Source organism: Salminus brasiliensis, chromosome 9, assembly GCF_030463535.1.
Source record: "Salminus brasiliensis chromosome 9, fSalBra1.hap2, whole genome shotgun sequence".
NCBI lineage: Eukaryota > Metazoa > Chordata > Actinopteri > Characiformes > Bryconidae > Salminus > Salminus brasiliensis.
The window spans coordinates 4,319,144-4,340,593 of record NC_132886.1 but is presented as its reverse complement, the minus strand read 5'-3'; the positions used below and the strand labels follow the sequence as shown (position 1 = coordinate 4,340,593).

The window sequence follows — 21,450 nt, the reverse complement described above, 5'->3', positions numbered from 1 at the left end:
CTGTCAGAGGTGAAGTGAATTCATTACAGGCCTGTCGACAGGGCCGCGAAGCTCATCCTCCGTCGTTTAATTAACCTGATTACTCAAAAAAAAAATGATGCCAGGAAAGGAAGCTGCAGGAGTGTAATCCTCACTCGGTTTATCCATATGATTATGAGATCAGTGCAGATTTGAAGGTTTTACAACTGAAATAGCCTAGAATGCCACTTATACGCTACATGTCCAAAAGTTTGTGGACACCCCTTCTAATAAATGCATTCACCTACTTTAAGATGCACCCATTGCTGCAACAGATATCTCAATCTAACTCAATTAAAGAGCTGAAACTGTACTATAGTGAAAGTACAGTACTGTATCCCAATCTAACTCAATTAAAGAGCTGAAACTGTACTATAGTGAAAGTATGGTACTGTATCCCAATCTAACTCAATTAAAGAGCTGAAACTGTACTATAGTGAAAGAATGGTACTGTATCCCCAATCTAACTCAATTAAAGAGCTGAAACTGTACTATAGTGAAAGTATGGTACTGTATCCCAATCTAACTCAATTAAAGAGCTGAAACTGTACTATAGTGAAAGTATGGTACTGTATTCCAATCTAACTCAATTAAAGAGATGAAACTGTACTACAGTAAAAGTATGGTACTGTATCCCAATCTAACTCAATTAAAGAGCTGAAACTGTACTATAGTGAAAGTATGGTACTGTATCCCAATCTAACACAATTAAAGAGCTGAAACTGTACTATAGTGAAAGTATGGTACTGTATCCCAATCTAACTCAATTAAAGAGCTGAAACTGTACTATAGTGAAAGTATGGTACTGTATCCCAATCTAACTCAATTAAAGAGCTGAAACTGTACTATAGTGAAAGTATGGTACTGTATCTCAATCTAACTCAATTAAAGAGCTGAAACTGTACTATAGTGAAAGTATGGTACTGTATCCCAATCTAACTCAATTAAAGAGCTGAAACTGTACTACAGTAAAAGTATGGTACTGTATTCCAATCTAACACAATTAAAGAGCTGAAACTGTACTATAGTGAAAGTATGGTACTGTATCCCAATCTAACTCAATTAAAGAGCTGAAACTGTACTATAGTGAAAGTATGGTACTGTATCCCAATCTAACTCAATTAAAGAGCTGAAACTGTACTATAGTGAAAGTATGGTACTGTATCTCAATCTAACTCAATCAAAAGAGCTGAAGCTGTACTATAGTGAAAGTATGGTACTGTATCCCAATCTAACTCAATTAAAGAGCTGAAACTGTACTATAGTGACAGTATGGTACTGTATCCCAATCTAACTCAATTAAAAGAGCTGAAACTGTACTATAGTGACAGTATGGTACTGTTTCTCAATCTAACTCAATTAAAGAGCTGAAACTGTACTATAGTGAAAGTATGGTACTGTATCCCAATCTAACTCAATTAAAAGAGCTGAAACTGTACTATAGTGAAAGTATGGTACTGTTTCTCAATCTAACTCAATTAAAGAGCTGAAACTGTACTATAGTGAAAGTATGGTACTGTATCCCAATCTAACTCAATTAAAGAGCTGAAACTGTACTATAGTGAAAGTATGGTACTGTATCTCAATCTAACTCAATTAAAGAGCTGAAACTGTACTACAGTGAAAGTATGGTACTGTACCCCAAACTAACTCAATTAAAGAGCTGAAACTGTACTATAGTGAAAGTATGGTACTGTATCCCAATCTAACTCAATTAAAGAGCTGAAACTGTACTACAGTGAAAGTATGCATACTGTATTGCAGTTACAATCACAATATTTACCAATAATATACTTAATTAAATAAATAGTCAAAGGTTTTGTACATTCAAACATTCATTCATTTACACTTTAATAATAAAAAAGTAAATATATGATACAACAACATTGTAAAATAATACCATTAGTAAAAAAATAATAATACCATTCATTAGAATGCATGATATTTACAATAAAATTTAAAATAAATTGAGAAATAAGGTTAAAATCAGTTTAATAATGGGATAAATAATAAGATAAATAATAAATAATAAAATAAAAACATGTAACATTGAATAAAGTCTTTCTCCGAGTCCTTGTGACGTTCTGTCCCCTTTCAGCCAATCGCCGTTCAGCATCCGTTTCAGCGTCCAATCGCGTACCTCCGTTTCACACGAGTGGGCGGGAGCACCGGTGTGTTGTGTTTCTGTGGAGCTAAAAGGGAAAAACGCTGGAAGGAGTTTTTGTTTCGTTTTCTCTCGTTTTTTCGCTCCAGGTCGTCAGAACTGTTCAGTATCCAGGTAAAAAACGAAGCCGGGTTTGTTTCTGGTTCATCGAAGCTCTGAAATGTGTGCAAAAATGGCTAAAATCCCGCTGTCAGGAGCCGCACAGCGAGGGCACTGAGCTCCGTGTCCGGGGGAGGGAGGTCAGTGCGCTGGAGTGGAGCGTTAGCCAGCTGGCTAGGTGCCTCCAGAAACGGGCGGAAACGCGCAGAAACGCTCAAATATCACCGTTAAAAGTGCAGTTTTTCAGGACTGATCAACAGCACACGATCAGAGGTGCTGGTCTCACCGTGTGCCCGCGCTGGTAACTCGCTGAGTCATCATTAGCTAAGGCTAAGGCAGCTGAGATCACTGACAAAACAATGACTGGCTAAAGTTAGCGCCCCTGCTAGCCGACACGAGAGGGGCTTTTACTGCCAGTGTCCGGCTGTTTCTTCATTAAATCATCAGACATGGTCATAGTCCACAGGTCTGGTGTCCAGCATGTCGGCACATCGGTATGTTAGCTAGTGCTGTGTTTTGCTGAAGCTTGCCAAGCCTTCAGCTAGCTGCATGTCTTCTAGGCTAGCTAGCTGGAGCTAGCTGGCTATATCCCAGGCACAGACAGGATATCAGGGGCTTTAGAAAACAGCCAGTTAGGATTAAGACTTAATATATATACCTTTTATGATTTATTACTGTTTAAAAACGCTGTGGGATCGCTGAGGTCCAGCTCTGCAGTGATATAGCCAGCTAGCATAGCTAGCTATCTTCCTTAGCACCCTGAATGTAAACACAGCGACCCAAAGACCCTTAGAGTCAAGAAGAGACGAGCTCAGATTAGCCCTCACAGCCTTCAGTCCAGCATGTAAACAGTCTGATAAAGTAGGGTAGACTGTGCTGTGTCTCTTGTGTCTTAGTCTGAGACGTGGCTGGTTTAAAGCTGGGGCTGGATGTTCTCGAAGCATCTCCATACCATGAGGGAGGGCTGAGGACCAGACCCACATCCCTGAGCAGGGCAGAAGATAACTCTACATCATCATCATCATCATCATCTTGTATCTGACCACTTATTATCTCACTGATACTTTGCTCTGTTCTTGTCTGAATGGTGGATTGAGGTGGTCCTTGTTTTCACATTTTACAAGTCAACCAAGGCCTCTGTCTCCTCGTCCAGCTCGATTAAAAGAGATGACACTGTACTATAGTAAAGAAGTATGGTACTGTATTTAAATCTAACTCAATTAAAGAGCTGAAACTGTACTATAGTGAAAGTATGGTACTGTACCCCAATCTAACTCAATTAAAGAGCTGAAACTGTACTATAGTGAAAGTATGGTACTGTATCCCAATCTAACTCAATTAAAATAGCTGAAACTGTACTATAGTGAAAGTATGGTACTGTATTTAAATCTAACTCAATTAAAGAGCTGAAACTGTACTATAGTGAAAGTATGGTACTGTATTTAAATCTAACTCAATTAAAGAGCTGAAACTGTACTATAGTGAAAGTATGGTACTGTATCCCAATCTAACTCAATTAAAGAGCTGAAACTGTACTATAGTGACAGTATGGTACTGTATCTCAATCTAACTCAATTAAAGAGCTGAAACTGTACTATAGTGAAAGTATGGTACTGTACCCCAATCTAACTCAATTAAAGAGCTGAAACTGTACTATAGTGAAAGTATGGTACTGTATTCCAATCTAACTCAATTAAAGAGCTGAAACTGTACTATAGTGAAAGTATGGTACTGTATCTCAATCTAACTCAATTAAAGAGCTGAAACTGTACTATAGTGAAAGTATGGTACTGTACCCCAATCTAACTCAATTAAAGAGCTGAAACTACTATAGTGAAAGTATGGTACTGTATCTCAATCTAACTCAATTAAAGAGCTGAAACTGTACTATAGTGAAAGTATGGTACTGTATCCCAATCTAACTCAATTAAAGAGCTGAAACTACTATAGTGAAAGTATGGTACTGTATCTCAATCTAACTCAATTAAAGAGCTGAAACTGTACTATAGTGAAAGTATGGTACTGTATCCCAATCTAACTCAATTAAAGAGCTGAAACTACTATAGTGAAAGTATGGTACTGTATCTCAATCTAACTCAATTAAAGAGCTGAAACTGTACTATAGTGAAAGTATGGTACTGTATCTCAATCTAACTCAATTAAAGAGCTGAAACTGTACTATAGTGAAAGTATGGTACTGTACCCCAATCTAACTCAATTAAAGAGCTGAAACTGTACTATAGTGAAAGTATGGTACTGTACCCCAATCTAACTCAATTAAAGAGCTGAAACTGTACTATAGTGAAAGTATGGTACTGTATCCTAATCTAACTCAATTAAAAGAGCTGAAACTGTACTATAGTAAAAGTATGGTACTGTATCCCAATTTAACTCAGTTAAAGAGCTGAAACTGTACTATAGTGAAAGTATGGTACTGTATCCTAATCTAACTCAATTAAAAGAGCTGAAACTGTACTATAGTGAAAGTATGATACTGTATCCCAATCTAACTCAATTAAAGAGCTGAAACTGTACTATAGTGAAAGTATGGTACTGTATCCTAATCTAACTCAATTAAAGAGCTGAAACTGTACTATAGTGAAAGTATGGTACTGTATCCTAATCTAACTCAATTAAAAGAGCTGAAACTGTACTATAGTGAAAGTATGATACTGTATCCCAATCTAACTCAATTAAAGAGCTGAAACTGTACTATAGTGAAAGTATGGTACTGTATCCTAATCTAACTCAATTAAAGAGCTGAAACTGTACTATAGTGAAAGTATGGTACTGTATCCTAATCTAACTCAATTAAAAGAGCTGAAACTGTACTATAGTAAAAGTATGGTACTGTATCCCAATTTAACTCAGTTAAAGAGCTGAAACTGTACTATAGTGAAAGTATGGTACTGTATTCCAATCTAACTTAATTAAAAGTGCAGAAATCAAGGGTATTAAAAATCGAGTAACAGTCTCTACTGTCCAGGGAACAAGGCCTTCTACTAATTTCTTTAGAAGCATTGCTGTAAGGATTTGATTGCATTCTGTTGCAAGAGCGTTAGTGAGGTCAGGATGATGAATGATCACCATCTCACCTCATCCTAAGCTCCACAACTCATGCAAAAAGTATTGGACAGAGCACCGTCCATCATTCCAGAGAACAGAGTTCTTCCACTGCTCCACAGCTTGCCCACGCCTGGCGTTAGGTGTCATGGTGCCAATAGGTTGATGTTTATCACGATGTTTATCTGCTCCAGAGAGTCCTATTCTATTGGCGGTATTACTCTACAGGGACTAGACCAGCTGTGTGTGTGCATTTGCACGTGGAACATGCAGTTTTCCTCAACCAGAGTCTCGCTAGGTTGCAAGCTAGCTCATCTAGAAGACACCAGATGTGAGAAGTCTCTGTTGACCCTATGAGTTTTCTTTCTTGCCGTTAATTATGCATATATGTTAATACTGTCTTGTTTGTTTACATCATTGTTGAGTTTAACCAATGAATTGTAACTTCTTTGGTCTCTGTTAGCCAATGTAATGCGACAGCACCGCATTAGGATATATATATATATATTGTGGTCTGGCTTCGGAGATCTCTGGGTATTTGCCAGGAGCTTCTCACTGGCTGAGAGTTTTTTCAGTAATTATATTATTTATTATTATTTTTAATTGTGACTTTTGACATTTTACTAGTTTTCTTCTCTATTCAGTGATTTCTTTCACACAAGAACACGTAAATATGATACGATACAGCAATCCAGGATATGATGATGATGATACAGCACCATCCATTGCAATAGCATATGATCTGTTAAATACAGCATGTTGTGTAGATCGGCACACTTCATTAATGCTTGTAAATCCTCTATCCAGGTCATTTCACAGGCTGCAGCTCAATGGGAAAAGTCTAGTCATGTTCAGCTTTGAGGGAGATTTCAAGCGGACCCCTAAAGTGTCCCTTGGGGGTGCCAGTAGAAAGGTAAGAGAAGTATTGACCCTTTTGTGCTGCAGTGTCTCCTTGCCTTAGATGGCTTTGACCATCTGGTGTTTCTTGCCCTTTTTTGTAGGAGGAGAAAGCATCTCTTCTTCATCGGACCCAAGAGGAACGAAGAAAACGAGAGGTTTGCGTCATCTCTGCTGTTGCGTTGTGGTTCGCTGTGTATTCTTCTTCGGATTGTGTTGCTAATCACAGTTTGGTCTGTACAGGATGAGAGAAGGCGGTTGAAAAATGCAATAATCATCCAGTCCTACATAAGAGGGTTCCACGAAAGAAAACGGCAGGTATGTGGAGGCGTCCCTGTTTCCTGTGTGACATGGTCAATCACATGGCCGCTTGGACATCTCCGTTCTTATGTGGTTCTGTTGATGGCAATGGTCTGCCAGTGTAGCTGCAGTCTCAGACCTGTCCTGGAGAGCTCCATTTTTTTTTGTGCAGTTTTTCTTCTCTTGGAAAGTTGCTTTGAGGAGAGACAAGGTTTTTGTGTATCAGCGGCAATTATATAAATACACACCATCCAGCCTTATGAGATCCTATCAGATTCTTAAACGGCAGCTTCGTTTTAAAGCCAAGGCTGCAGCCGGGGTTGAGTGGGTCCTCGATTCATAGGACTGTCCTATGAAAACTCCTTCTTAATAGCCTGTTGGTCATACAGATGATGTCACCGGAAAGGTCCCGCCTCTTGTCTGCCTTTACATTTCTTCATAGAAATTACTTATAGTTGTAAATACTATGTTTTCTATATATATTTTTTTATTTATTATCATTTTTTGGAACAATCTCCGCTCTGGAAGCTTCGTTTTTGGGAAGGATACATCAGTTATTTACTCCAAACCCCTCTGAGTGTAGTCTGCATTTCCGGGCTATATACAAAGGCTATAACAGTCTTCTATGTCTTCTTAGCGGCACAGAAATGCAGCCCACCTCGGCTGCAGCCTTGGCTTTGCAGGCAGGTGTTTAACGAAACCCCCAAATCCCACCTTCACCCTGGATGGAGCCTGGATCAACGTATACAGGTTTCTTTAGTTGTGCACTGGGTTATTGAGGCTAATGTAGAGATCCATAGAGATCCCTCAATGTAAAAATACAATGTGCAACACCACCCCCCCCCCCCCCCACACACACACACACACGTGCAATTAAGACTCAATTTGCAGTTATCTCTAAATAATCTGCAAATAATATTGTTATTGTTATTATTTATATTGTGTATATAGTGGTAATTTATCTACGAGTGTCTTGCTATCCCTGCTGTGACACTGAATTTCCCCACTGTGGGACTAATAAAGGATTATCTTATCTTATGTAGCCAACAAGCAATGAAAGCTAATGGACACCAATTAGCTTTAGGAAGTCGCACACGTGGAGATGTTCAGTAATCTCTGATGGACACGTTTAGGTGGTTTCCGGTTAACAGCAGAGTTAAGAACTGATGTAAATGTTGGTTTTGGCTGACACACACTGCATGTCCAAATGTTTGTGGACACCCCTTCATATTAATGCATTCAGCTACTTTTAAGTTGCACCTGTTGCTGACACAGATGTGCAAATCCACACATACACAGCTTGTCTAGTCCCTGTTGAGAAGTACTGCCAATAGAATAGGACCCTCTGCAGGAGCAGATAGACATTGCAGAACCTATTGGCACCATGCTGCCAAATGCCAGGCGTGGGCTAGAGGGGTAGAAAGCCCCCCCCTCCCCCCAGCACTGAGCTGTGGAGCAGTGGAACTGTTGGATGTTGCTCTATCCAATACTTTTGGGATACTTGTTGCTGGATGCAATCAATCAAATCCTCACAGCAGTGCTCCTCTAAAATCTTGTAGAAGGCCTTCTTCATCCCTGGACAGTAGAGACAGTTACTCCAGTTACAGAAGCAGGATCAGCTCTTTTTAATAGCCTTGATTTCAGAGGAAACACTGCTTGAGCAGGTGTCCCAATACTTTAGTCCATATAGTGTAAGTAATGCACCTGGATTGACCGACTCACCTGCTCTTGTTTTGCTCACATCGTACTGTTCTGTCTGTGCATGTCTGTGTCTGTCTGTGTGTCCTGGACCTCGTAGCATGCCATTCAGAGGGGCCGCTTTGACCGCTGTGTGAGTCAGGCCCAAGCGGCCATCGGCCCGCCGCTCAGCGACAGCAGCACCCTCAGCCTCCTCGTTCGCCAGCTGCTCTTCTTCTACAGCCACAGTGAGGACACACAGAGACTGGTGAGTGTGTGCAAACCAGGGGTGTATGATTGGTGGCAGACATTGGTTCATTTGAGCAGCAGAACACGAGCGGAGGGAGGGGGGGGGTTGGTCGCGGGTACGAGCCGATTCCAAAAGCCCATGGTCCAAGATGACTGCTGATACTGTAAGGCTCACCTTTAGTGGTTCGGATAGAGCCATAGAACTGTCCAGCTATCAAGTCTAGCCAGAGACCAGGGTCTTCTCATAACACTCACCATGGCGTCTGGTCAGTGGGGTTGATGTGGTAGTGGGGAAAGTCCCCTTCGATGGATCCGAAAAGCTAATATAAGGACTTGGGTTCAGCTCAGTCTTCACAGTTATTGTCAAAGGGGTGATTGTGAATGTCCTGATCCCTGGTAAAACCTTGTAAAATCTAGTTGCCATGACCATTTAGCCCTGGTCTGCCCCTCTCTCCCATGTCCAACACGTCCACTTTGATAACCGACTGTTCAGTTAGCAGCTAACCGGGATCCCAGGCCTTCGCTCGCACCACTGTTACATAGTCCCCTATTCGTCTCTGACTGGTCCTAATGTTTTGGCTCATCAGTGGAGGTCTTATTGTACTGACCGGGTGTTTTAACCACATTTGGGGCCGAATAAACCTGTCTGCAGATCGTTATTGGTTGGGGAGTTGAACCCCAGTCTGCCGTAAGAAGGGCAGTGGTGCTGCTCACTACACTATAAGAACCGCTGCTGTGTGCTGTTGCAGATCTGGCTGTGTCAGAGCGTGGTGAAGCACCATGCTCAGTTTGTGAAGCTGCTGGCAGGACCGGAGAGACCCACATGTGTGTTCCAGATCAAGAGGCTTCTGGGACACTGCTGCAGGTAAACAGGGCGGGGTCGGAGCGTTCCTGTGTTCCTGAGTTTAATCTGGGTGGTTTGATCAGAGACTTCTGTTCTGTTCCAGCTGTTAATGCAGATATTTACCACAGCTGCCTTTTAAAAACCAAGCATATGAACCATTACAGGCGTCCAAAAGACAGGGTGGAGTTTACTAAGCTCTCTTCACACTCCGCACTGTTCATCCCTGTAACCCTACGCCTAACCCTAGACCGAACCTTACCGGTTTAGGGTTAGATTTAAGATTTGGGTTCAGAGTGGATTTAAGGAAAAGGTTAAGGCTGGGGTTAGTATTTAGGGTTGATAGGATTTGGGGTTTATTCATGGATTAGATTTAAGGTTTAGGTTGGGGTTAGATTTAAGGTTTAGGGTTAGATTTAAGGTTTAGGTTAGGGTTAGATTTAATGTTAGGGTTAGATTTAAGGTTTAGGTTAGGGTTAGATTTAAGGTTTAGGGTTAGATTTAAGGTTTAGGTTAGGGTTAGATTTAATGTTAGGGTTAGATTTAAGGTTTAGGTTAGGGTTAGATTTAATGTTAGGGCTAGATTTAAGGTTTAGGTTAGGGTTAGATTTAAGGTTAGGGCTAGATTTAAGGTTTAGGTTAGGGTTAGATTTAAGGTTAGGGCTAGATTTAAGGTTTAGGTTAGGGTTAGATTTAATGTTAGGGTTAGATTTAAGGTTTAGGTTAGGGTTAGATTTAATGTTAGGGTTAGATTTAAGGTTTAGGTTGGGGTTAGAATTAAGGCTTGGGCTAGTGTTTATTTTTTATTTATTTATTTATTTTTGAACCCTCAAACAATCAGGCTGGTGAACAAACAGTAGCGCAGTGTACCAGTCCACAGTCCACAAACTATCGTCACACCTCCAGCCCACACAAACACACTCTGCACGCTGCACTTACTACTGGAACTCCCCCACTCAGTCACACTGCACCCACAAATACGTCTCCCCACCCACACTGCACCTGAACTCACACCCACCCAGTGTTTTTTGTAAATAATGTAAACATTTAGATGATCTCAAACCTGCACATTTAACCTGCTTTAAACCAGTGCAGTGTGTACAGTGTGTGTCTGTACGTCTCCGGCAGGCTGCTGCAGCTGTTTGAGGACGATGGTGTGAATGTGGCCGTTCCCATGCGGATGCTGGAGGTGTTCTCCAATGAGAAGACTTACCTGCCTGTTCTCCAGGACGCCAGCACAGCCACGGCTCTCACCGAGCAGATTTTGCACTATATGGTACAGAAAGGTACGTCGACTCGATCCTCTCTCGTCTGGGTTCAGAGCTGTTTTTCAGGACTTTATTTCAGTTTGAAGCTGCATTAAGGTGTCAGTGGTCTCTCATTAAGGTCTCTCTCTCTCTGCAGGGTACTACAGGTCTCTGTATGTGTTGGTGAATCATAAGTTGCCGCCGAGTCTGGAATACAGCGACGCCCCCTCTGTTCCACTGGCACACACCCTGCTGGAACACACACTCAAACCCCTGCACTTTACTTACAGCTCATGTCCCGTGGGCGCCAGGTAAAGAGACACACACATGTTTTCACACACTGATGAAGTGTTTAGTCTAGTGATGGAACATCCCAGCATCATCTGAACGAATCCTCATGAGCGCAGAAACGCAGAAGGTTCAACAGTCGTCTGTTGTGTGTCGTTCGGACTGTACTGTAACTAGGATTGCGTAATACGTGGGTCAGCGTGGTCCAGTCACAGTGGCTTCTAGAAGAAGCGTTAGAGGTGATCAGTCTCTGATGGTTTGGTTGATTTTAGGGGTGTGTGTTTGTGTGTTGACGGTCAGCAGGTAAAATACTGAAGCCTAATCTTGACCACAGAATTGAAGAAAATTGTATATTTGTGGCGGGCGTCAGGGGTGTAACGCCGCGGAGTGTGGCGGGCGTCAGTGGTGTAACATCATGGATTGTGGCGGGCGTCACGGGTGTGACGGTGCAGAGTGTGGCGGGCTTCAGAGGGTGTAACGCCACAGAGTGTGGTGGCGTAAGGGGTGTAACGGCGCGGAGTGCAGTGGGCGTCATGGGTGTAACGGCGCGGAGTGTGGCAGGCGCCAGTGGTGTAACAGCGCAGAGTGTGGTGTGCGTTTAAAGGCATGGAGTGTGGCGAGCTTCAGGGGGTATAACGCCACAGAGTGCAGTGGGCGTCACGGGTGTAACGGCGCGGAGTATGTTGGCCGTCATGGGTGTAACGGCGCGGAGTGTGGCGGGTGTCATGGGTGTAACGGCGCGGAGTGTGGTGGGCGTTTAAAGGCACGGAGTGTGGCGAGCTTCAGTGGTGTAACGGCGCGGAGTGTGGTGGGCATCAGGGAGTGTAATACACAGAGTGTGTCGGGCCTCAGTGGTGTAACATCATGGAGTGCAGTGGGTGTCGGGGGTGTAATGTTGTGGAGTGTGGTGGGCATCAGGGGTGTAACGTTGTGGAGTGTGGTGGGCATCAGGGGTGTAACGGTGTGCAGCATGTCTGTCCATCAATCTACAAACCCCTGCTGAACACACAATACTTGGTCACACCTGCCCTCCGTGTCCCCCTCAGATCTGTCAGGCTAAGGTGTTGATGGAATGCGTGTGTGTGGTGGTGGGGGGCCGGGTGTTGGCGGGTGGGGGGGTGTAATTACCTCACTCTGTTTACAGGGAGCAGTAAAGGTCCGGCCGGCTCTTTGACTCGGGCTGTGATGTTTGTTCAGTGCTCGGTCTGTATTCTAAACGTTCTCTGTGACTTAACGCCTCTGTTGTTCACTGTGAAATTTCAGTGCGAGAGAGGAGCTTATACACACACACACTTCCTCCTGTTTACCAGTTTAAACACAGAGCCACACACACACACACACACACACACACACACACACACACACACACACACACACACTGCCAGATGTGGGGGGCTGCAGTGTGTTTGGGCTGAAAGCTGAAATGTCTCTTACAAGTTATTTTTCTCCAGATGGAATCAGAGTCTCAGCAGATACCAGTCCGATCCGGTCTGATCTCTGTGTGTGTATAAATAATACTCCAGCTCCACGGTTTAGATCAGACGAGCTGCTGATTAATCTGATCAGTAAAATCCTTTATTTTCAGGATCAGTTTCTATAATCAGACTTTCTGGACTGACTGATTTAGTTTAGTAGAGACTTAAAATCTTAAAATGATGTTTTATAGTGTTTAATATCTGATAATCCAGTCTGATCTCCTCCCTGACCAATCAGCTCCCAGCTCCTTTACAACACTGCAGTCTGATCACTTCCTGTGTGTGTGAGAGAGTGTGTGTGGAGTGGTACACACTCTGGACTGGTATCTGTGGTTGTTGGTCTACTGGTGTGTGTGTGATTGGGGTTTCTATAGCTAGTGTATGTGTATGTTAGCATTAGCGTTAGCCTCCACTCGGTTCTGAATGGGTTCTGGTTTATAAACAGAGAAAGGCGAGCGAGCGGTTCTGCGGTTCTCCCGCTGGTAAAACAGAGCGTTTCAGTGAGGGTTTTATAAAGGGTCAGATATTATGGTCTGTTTTCAGGTTCCACTGTAAAATAGCTCCACACTGCAGAACCTCAACTCCTTTATTTACCTTCTGAGAACGTCCGCACTGCTGCTGCAGCCGGCTGGGCTGTAATGTCTGTTAATGGTGTCTTGAGGACAGCAGATGGCGCTCTGAACACTGTGGCTCAAACTAAGACTCTGAACTGGATCAGGATTAAAATAGCCCATACCTGATCCATTAAAATAGGCCCTATTAAGAGGCTTCTTATGGTTTTCTATAGTTTTTGAGCTGGTTAGTGGAGGCTGAGCTCCTTATTTGATTGCTAGTTATGGTGTATTGTGTTCTACTCCTTATGTCCTTTGTCTAAGAGCTCTGTGCTCCTGCTTTTCTCTCTCTTTCAGGCAGTTTGTGTTCTCAGCCTTCACAGAGGAGTTCATCTCTCCCCCCTTCACAGAGCAGGTGTTTCACTTCTTCGTGCCTGCTCTGGCGGACCCGAGACTAGCGTTTCCCTTTCACAACTTCCTGTGGTCCCTGCAGGCCACTGTAGCCTCCTCCGCTGTGGCCCAGACTCAGGCACCCTGGCTGTTCTACTTTGTGCTGTCGGTGGGAGAAATCAGCCTGGGTAAGTTCTGAACTAAACACCAGTGAGTGTTTAAACTATACATACCAAAAGTATTCAGACACTCCTCGTAATGAATGAGTTCAGCTGCTTTACGGTGCACCCATGACTGACACTAGACAAGCACCGGCAAAATGACCGGAGTCTAGGAGTCTAAAGCTGCCTACCTAATGCCCCACGGAGTCCAGTAGATAAGAAGGGGGGGTATAAAGGCCTGCAGCACTGGGCTGTGGAGCTGTGGAGCAGTGGACTTCTCTGGAGTCTTGAGTGACATTTTTGATCTAATACTGAACATCCATTATCAGTACCTGACCTCACTTAGGCTCTCCTGGCCGAATGCCATCAAATCCTCACAGCAATGTTCTGAAATCTAGTGCAAGGCTTTTGCCTTTGGGAAAAAACATTCCCTATTATTACCTTTGATTTCTAAGACAACGTTGGTAGAGCAGGTGTCTACAAACTTTTGTCCATATATTGTTTTTTGATATGTTGCTGATTGTGTGTGTGTGTGTGTGTGTGTGTGTGTGTAGGATCTCTCTCAGATGAAGGCCTGCTGCTGTATCTCAGCACTCTGCAGAGTCTGCTGCCACTGCTGCCCGTGACGGAGAGCCGCAGCCGAACGGAAATCCACAGCGACTCGGAGGATGAAGACGATAACTCCGTGCACCGTCATACTACACAGGTACACACACTCAGATGGGACACCTTCAGACGGGACACCCTCCCACTACGCAGGTGCACTCTCACGGTACCTTTCTGTTCATTACATGGAGGAGCTGGGAGAAGGGGCGGAGATTCCAGATAGTACCCTACTGAAAGAGGTCCCCTGCTGTCGGGAGCACCCCGACCCACTGCTGTGTTTGTATAGATGACCCATTCATTATGGTGATCTCTCTCGCTCTCGCTCTCTCTCTCGCTCTCTCTCTGGCTCTCTCTCTCTCTGGCTCTCTCTCTCTCTGGCTCTCTCTCTCTCTGGCTCTCTCTCTCTCTGGCTCTCTCTCTCTCTGGCTCTCTCTGGCTCTCTAGGATGAGGGGAGGATCTCTGTGCAGTTGATTACAGAGCTGTGTGTGCAGAAGCTGGACACTAAGCAGCAGACCAACGCCCTGCTGGCTCTGGTGTGGAGGGAATCGGCCAGTGAGGATGTTTTCACCATGATGGCGTCCATCTGTCACACACTCATGGTGCAGCACCGCATGATGGTGCCTAAAGTCAGGTTAGAACACACACACACACACACACACACACACACACACACAGTACACCCTCCTACTACACAGGTACTCATACGGTACACTCCCCTTACTACACAGGTACTCATGCGGTACGCCCTCCTACTACACAGGTACTCATGCGGTACGCCCTCCTACTACACAGGTACTCATGCGGTACGCCCTCCTACTACACAGGTACTCATGCGGTACGCCCTCCTACTACACAGGTACTCATGCGGTACACTCCCCTTACTACACAGGTGCTCATGCGGTACGCCCTCCTACTACACAGGTGCTCATGCGGTACGCCCTCCTACTACACAGGTGCTCATGCGGTACGCCCTCCTACTACACAGGTGCTCATGCGGTACGCCCTCCTACTACACAGGTGCTCATGCGGTACACTCCCCTTACTACACAGGTGCTCATGCGGTACGCCCTCCTACTACACAGGTATTTATGCGGTACGCCCTCCTACTACACAGGTACTCGGGCGGTACGCCCTCCTACTACACAGGTGCTCATGCGGTACGCCCTCCTACTACACAGGTGCTCATGCGGTACGCCCTCCTACTACACAGGTACTCACACACAGTCAGTCCCACACTGGGCATCACCAGAGAACTTGCTTACTGACACTAACCTTCATAAATGTTTATAAAGGCTTACCTCAACAAAAGTCGTCAAAGCTTTCACAAAGGTTTTTGCCCAGCCTATAGTAAAGTGTTAACTGGAATAGAAGACCAAAATATTATACTAAATTGTATAGTTTTAGTTTAGTCCTCATTTAAAAAGTTTACGAAGACTTTTCTGAGAGGTTTGGTTAATAATAACCCTGATCCTAACGTCGTCCTACAGAAATGTATCTGGCAGTTGATGCTTTTTGAAATTAGCATTTATAAATGTTTTTTTTTATGGTTGTGAAATTTCAGTTTCAGAGTTTTAGTTCATTTTTTTAAGAGCATTTTTGTTTACTTTTTTATCAGGTTTAGTTTTGGTTTGTAGTATTATGGTAAAGGTTTAGTCAGAAAGCAGAGCATCATTTTATACCGAATCTTAAAATCTGTTTTGGAAACCGGTTTTAGTTTTATTACAGTTGATTTCTTTGCTCCTCGTTTTTGTTTTGTCTAATTATTTTTGTTAATAATAACAATCCTGATACACGTCTTCCTACAGAAAGACTTATGACAGTTGATGCTTTTTGAAGTGCTTAGTCAGTTGTCATGAATGTCTCAGTAAAGCGTTAACTGCAATTGCAAAAAAAAAAGTTTTTGTTTTGCTAAATATATATAATATACATGAATCATAAATATACTACATTTTATAGTTAAAGTTTTAGAATAAAATTTTTTTTTTTTTTTTTATTATAATTTTTTTAAATATATTTTTATCTAAATATATCATATATAATTGTACCTTGTACCTGTCTTCATACAGAAAGGTGTATAACAGTTGATGCTTGTTAAAATAATTGTTTATAAATGGTTAGTTTGGTCAGATGTCCTGAAGTCTTCTGTAAAATGATTTTGTTAAACTATAAAATGTAGTTTCAGAGTTTTAGATTAGTTCTTATTTTAAGAACATAGAAAGATTTTGTTTAGTTTTTTTATTAAGTTTAGTTTTGGTTTGTAGCTTTATACTGAATATACAGAAGAGTCTGAACTGGACCCCAGTTTTAGCAATAATGCTAAATTAGCAGTAGACTGCAGTCAGCTTGGTGACACGTGAGCTTTCCCACTTGCATTTCTTTGCTGCTGTTTTTTTATTTTGGTAATTGTTTTTGTTGATGATGACCCTGATATACACGCCTTCACGCAGACGCAGATACAAGAGAGTTGGACTAGCTCTCAGATCAATGCCAGGCAGAGACAGTAGTGCAGCAGAAAGCAGAAAAGTCCTGCAGCCGACAGGAGGATGCACTTTGATACCGGCGTAAAACAGATACGCGCACATCAAAACGTCCATCGCCCCATTAAACCCTGCCTGTGTTTCTCTTTTAGGTCCGAGTCTCGGTGTCGTTTGCATTTTAAATGCCCTGAGCACTAACGAAGCTAACGACAGAGCCAATCAGCCAATTAGCTTCCATCTCCCAGTCCGCCATTTTATGGCCCGAGGGCAGGAAGTGGGCCGTCTCAGGAGCTGTCACTCATCAATTAGGATAATGAGTGCACTCTGTTCTGTCTCCCGTCTCTCTTTTACTTTCTGTCTCTCTCAGCGCTGACTGTTTAAGAGCCAGGTTTCGAGCGAGAGGGGGTGTGTGGGGGGTGAATGATGGAGCGCAGGCTTATCAGTATACAGATCAGCCTCTGTCCTCCGTACGGTGTCCCAGAAGGAGCAGCTGGTTGGGGGGGCGGGGGGGGTGGACTGGAGGTGGACGTGGTGTCTGGGACGTCGGTGCCCCTCACTCTTGCCGAACAGCAAAAGTTTGGGGACACTTTTGAAATGGCTCTAGACTCGATATTCAGTTATTAATTGTAAAGGCCTTGCAGTTCATGTCCTGATCCAGGTTTTTAATTAATTCATTTAATACATTTAATTTCTTTATTTATCGTCTGTGATACAGTATGATACCTTCATACCTTCAATGTATGCATATGCAGAATTCCTTTAGATACTTTGTATAATCTGACGTTCTGGACAGGTGTGTGGTGTTTTTCCAGCCTACATTTTTAGAAACACTATAATATCTGTTTATACTTTTATTTTATTTTTATAACAGCGCTTCTGATGATCGGATCATGTTCGGATTTCCTTTGTCGGCATGAGAAGCCAGGTGTAAACATTGTGTTCGCATTATGATCCGATCACTCAAACCACATTGGGAGGTGGTCCGAGACGGATGGGTGGTTGCCTGTGATCGGATTCAGTCAGGCAAACTGAAATACGTCTGTAAAAAAGTCAGATGTAAAAACCCCCAAGACCCCCAATTATGCTTGCATTGTGATTGGTTTGCTCAAACCACCCTGGGAGGTGGTCCGGGACGGATCCCCTCCACATTTAATATGAGTGTTAATGAAAAGTGTTGCCTGTGATCTGATTTAGTCGGATTCAGTCAGGAAAACTTCTGTCGGAAAAAAAAAGAAACCTTAAAACGGGTAATAATTACTGTGGGTCTTGCGCAACCTCCCCCCCCCCCCCTTTTGGACCGCCAATTTCCCAATTGTACGTAATCCCCACCCCCATTGCACACGATTCCCCCCAACACTAGTCCGTGCGGACCAACACACGCCCCCTCCGATACACCGGCCCGCAGATACCAGTGATGGCCAGCACCGCAGTGAAGCGATGTGGGGAGAGAGCGCCATCTACCCACCCTGGAGAGAGTAAGGCCAGTTGTCCTCTCTCAGTTGGCTAGCAGCATGACAGGGCTTCGAACCAGCGATCCTCTGATCATAGTGACCGCACCTTATTCCGCTGGACCACCCGGGCCAGTTCTGAGGAGAATCTGTTGTTTACAGAAAGTAAAACTGAAATGATGTTGCCGTGGCAACAAAAGTAAAATCGGATCTCATCTGGTCACACTGGAGACGCAGTTTAATGACCAGTGTAAACAGAATCCAGATACTATCCAGAAGCTGGAGCTGCTGTTCCATTTCCCAGCCATAACACTGACTGTTGATCGGGGCAGCTCTAGCAGGGTAGACACTTCGTGGACTGACTTGTGCCAAAGGTGGCATCCTGTGACCGTGCCATGTTTATAGTTGTAAGTCGTTGTGCTCTTTAGGACGAACTGTTCGACTTGCCGCTAGTGATTTAAGGTGGCTGAAGTACCTGAGATCTATCAACATTACATCCAGGTGGACGACCTGCAGGATACAGATTCGGTCTATAGCGCGTCCCTGTAGTGTCTTTTGGCAGTGTTTAGGGACAGGCGCCATGTTTAAAGCTGAATGTTTTACACTGGCCGTTCCAGTCCCATGGGTGGGACCATACTGACCAGGGACCAGCCATGGCAAATCCCACTGTTGGGACCGTACTTGTGAGAGGCACTGGACGGCAGGCTGGCTTACGAGACTACGTGGCCTGAAACTTCACATTAGCATAACCTTCTTAATGTGCATATGTTTAAGTGTGTGTGTGTGTGTGTGTGTCTGTCTTATTGCTGAACAACTAAAAGTTCTTCTGTCCGTTCTTCTGTCCTTCTGTCATCCCCCCCGTCTCTGTGCTCAGTGTTTGCTGGTATTTATTGTACAGCTGTGAAGGGGGACGCTTTTACCATAAATCCTGCCCTGAGCGCTTTATCATTATCGGATATCTGTACAAAATAATTAGCTCGCCTGGAGAGATTCATTCCTGCAGGAGTGGGCGAGATGGCTTTACAAGAGGCGAAGGGGAGCAAATTGCAGCGGCCTGTGATTTACGAGACCTAAAGAAGAGCCCAGCGTCAGTGCTAGCTTCGCAAGCTGGCTTAGCCGGCTAAACCTAGGAGCAAAAGCTGGGAGGTTCAGCCTAGCTCTCGCAGATCCACCGTGCTGTAGGAGTCTCAGCCCTGCTAAAGTAGTTGAATTGCAGGCCTGATATGGAATTGGATGGAGATCAGCTGACCGATGAAGTCTAGCTCAGAGACCGCTCTGCTGTGCTCTGCTCTGCTCTGCTCTTACAGTGATGGATCCTACTGACCTATAAGAAAACGCCTGTATGCCAGAAGAACCTTCATGAACGCTGTATATATTATATATATATATATATATATATATATATATATATATATATATATATATATATATATATATATATATATATATATATATATATATACACACACACACACACACACACACACAAACCGGATTCCAAAAAAGTTGGGACACTAAACAAATTGTGTATAAAAACTAAAAGCAATGATGTGGAGATGGCAAATGTCAATATTTTATTCGTAATAGAACATAGATGACAGATCAAAAGTTTCATCTGAGTAAATGTAACATTTTAAAGGAGAAATATGTTGATTCAAAAATCCATGGCGTCAACAAATCCCCAAAAAGTTGGGACAAGACCTTTTTTACCACTGTGTGGCCTCCCCCCTTCTTCTTACAACACTAAACAGACGTCTGGGGACAGAGGAGACCAGTTTCTCAAGTTTAGAAATAGGAATGCTCTCCATTCATGTCTAACACAGGCCTCTAACTGTTCCATCGTCTTGGGCCTTCTTTGTCGCACCTTCCTCTTTATGATGCTCTAAATGTTCTCTATAGGTGAAAGATCTGGACTGCAGGCTGGCCATTTCAGTACCCGGATCCTTCTCCTACGTAGCCATGATGTTGTGATTGCTGCAGAATGTGGTCTGGCATTATCTTGTTGAAAAATGCAGGGTCTTCCCTGAAAGAGATGACGTCTAGATGGGAGCATATGTTGTTCTAGAACCTGAACATAGTTCTCTGCATTAATGGGGCCACTCCAGACATGCAAGCTGCCCATGCCACAGGCACTCATGCAACCCCATACCATCAGTGATGCAGGCTTCTGAACGGAGCGTTGATAACAACTTGGGTTATCCTTGTCCTCTCTGGTCCGGATGACATGGCGTCCCAGTGTTCCATAAAGAACTTCAAATCGTGACTCATCTGACCACAGAACAGTCTTCCATTTTGCCACACTCCATTTTAAAAGACCCCTGGCCCAGTGCAAACGTCTGAGCTTGTGGAGCTTGCTTAGAAATGGCTTCCTCTTTGCACTGTAGAGTTTCAGCTGGCACCGGCGGATGGCACGGTGGATTGTGTTCACTGACAGTGATTTCTGGAAGTATTCCTGAGCCCATTCTGTTATTTCCTTGACAGTGGCATTCCTGTTTGAGGTGCAGTGACGTTTAAGGGCCCGGAGATCACGAGCATCCAGTAGAGTTTTACGGCCTTGACCCTTACGCACAGCGGTTGTTCCAGATTCTCTGAATCTTTTGATGATGTTAAGCATGGTTGATGATGATAACTTAAAAGTCTTTGCTATTTTACGCTGGGTAACACCTTTCTGGTCTTTCTGCGCAACAATGGTGGAATTGGTGATCCTCTTACCATCTTGGCTTCAGAGAGACACTGACACTCTGAGAAGCTCTTTTTATACCCAATCATGTTGTCAATTAACCTAATTAGTGTTAATTGTTCTTCCAGCTGTTCGTTATATGCTCAATTTCCTTTTTCCAGCCACTTATTGCTACTTGTCCCAACTTTTTTGGGATTTGTTGACGCCATGAAATTTTGAATCAACATATTTCTCCTTTAAAATGTTACATTTACTCAGATTAAACTTTTGATCTGTCATCTATGTTCTATTACATATAAAATATTGACATTTGCCATCTCCACATCACTGCATTCAGTTTTTATTCACAATTTGTTTAGTGTCCCAACTTTTTTGGAATCCGGTTTGTATATGTGTTTATGTGTATATACAAACCGGTCCTGGGTCATATGACCCCAAATCAGTTTCACGATTAATTGAATTGAACATTAGACCTCGATTACGATTACTGAATGATTGATTTGCAGAATCATTTGTTGGCTTGTGTTCGAGTTCTCCTCAGTGTTGCTTCCATGCCGCCGACACCGGTCTCCTCCGGTACACGTGACGCCAGACCCCGCCTCTTTTCCAGCTGCTGCCAATGCGACATTTCCAGGGAGCTGATGCCCTCAGAGGAAAGTAAAGTAGCGGATCCCTGTGCCAAACCAGTATCGCTTTAAAAGTGATGAGGGGGGAGAGACCGTGCCATCTGGCCACTGGGAGACAAACGGCAGATTGTGCTCTCCCTGACTCCGGCTGCTGATGGCAAAGCGGCATTGGCTCAGGATTTGAACTCGCGA

The 21,450-nt window shown here is 43.6% G+C and overlaps 1 protein-coding gene across 2 annotated transcripts in view; it reads left to right on the top strand.

Annotated features, from left to right (window-relative positions):
- Positions 1-2,215: 2,215 nt before the first annotated feature.
- Positions 2,216-21,450, top strand: part of ube3c (ubiquitin protein ligase E3C) — a 54,688-nt gene continuing 35,453 nt past the window's right edge. Inside the window, exons 1-11 of one of the 2 annotated variants that reach the window (XM_072687192.1) lie at positions 2,216-2,296; positions 6,152-6,257; positions 6,346-6,399; positions 6,485-6,559; positions 8,340-8,486; positions 9,217-9,332; positions 10,437-10,594; positions 10,713-10,866; positions 13,227-13,447; positions 13,975-14,126; positions 14,471-14,658. In XM_072687192.1, coding sequence (XP_072543293.1) covers positions 6,192-6,257; positions 6,346-6,399; positions 6,485-6,559; positions 8,340-8,486; positions 9,217-9,332; positions 10,437-10,594; positions 10,713-10,866; positions 13,227-13,447; positions 13,975-14,126; positions 14,471-14,658 — 1,331 coding nt within the window. In that variant the 5' untranslated portion in view covers positions 2,216-2,296; positions 6,152-6,191. Of the gene's footprint in view, positions 2,297-2,419; positions 2,776-6,151; positions 6,258-6,345; positions 6,400-6,484; positions 6,560-8,339; positions 8,487-9,216; positions 9,333-10,436; positions 10,595-10,712; positions 10,867-13,226; positions 13,448-13,974; positions 14,127-14,470; positions 14,659-21,450 lie in introns of those variants that run through there. The other variant, XM_072687191.1, reaches the window with a different exon arrangement.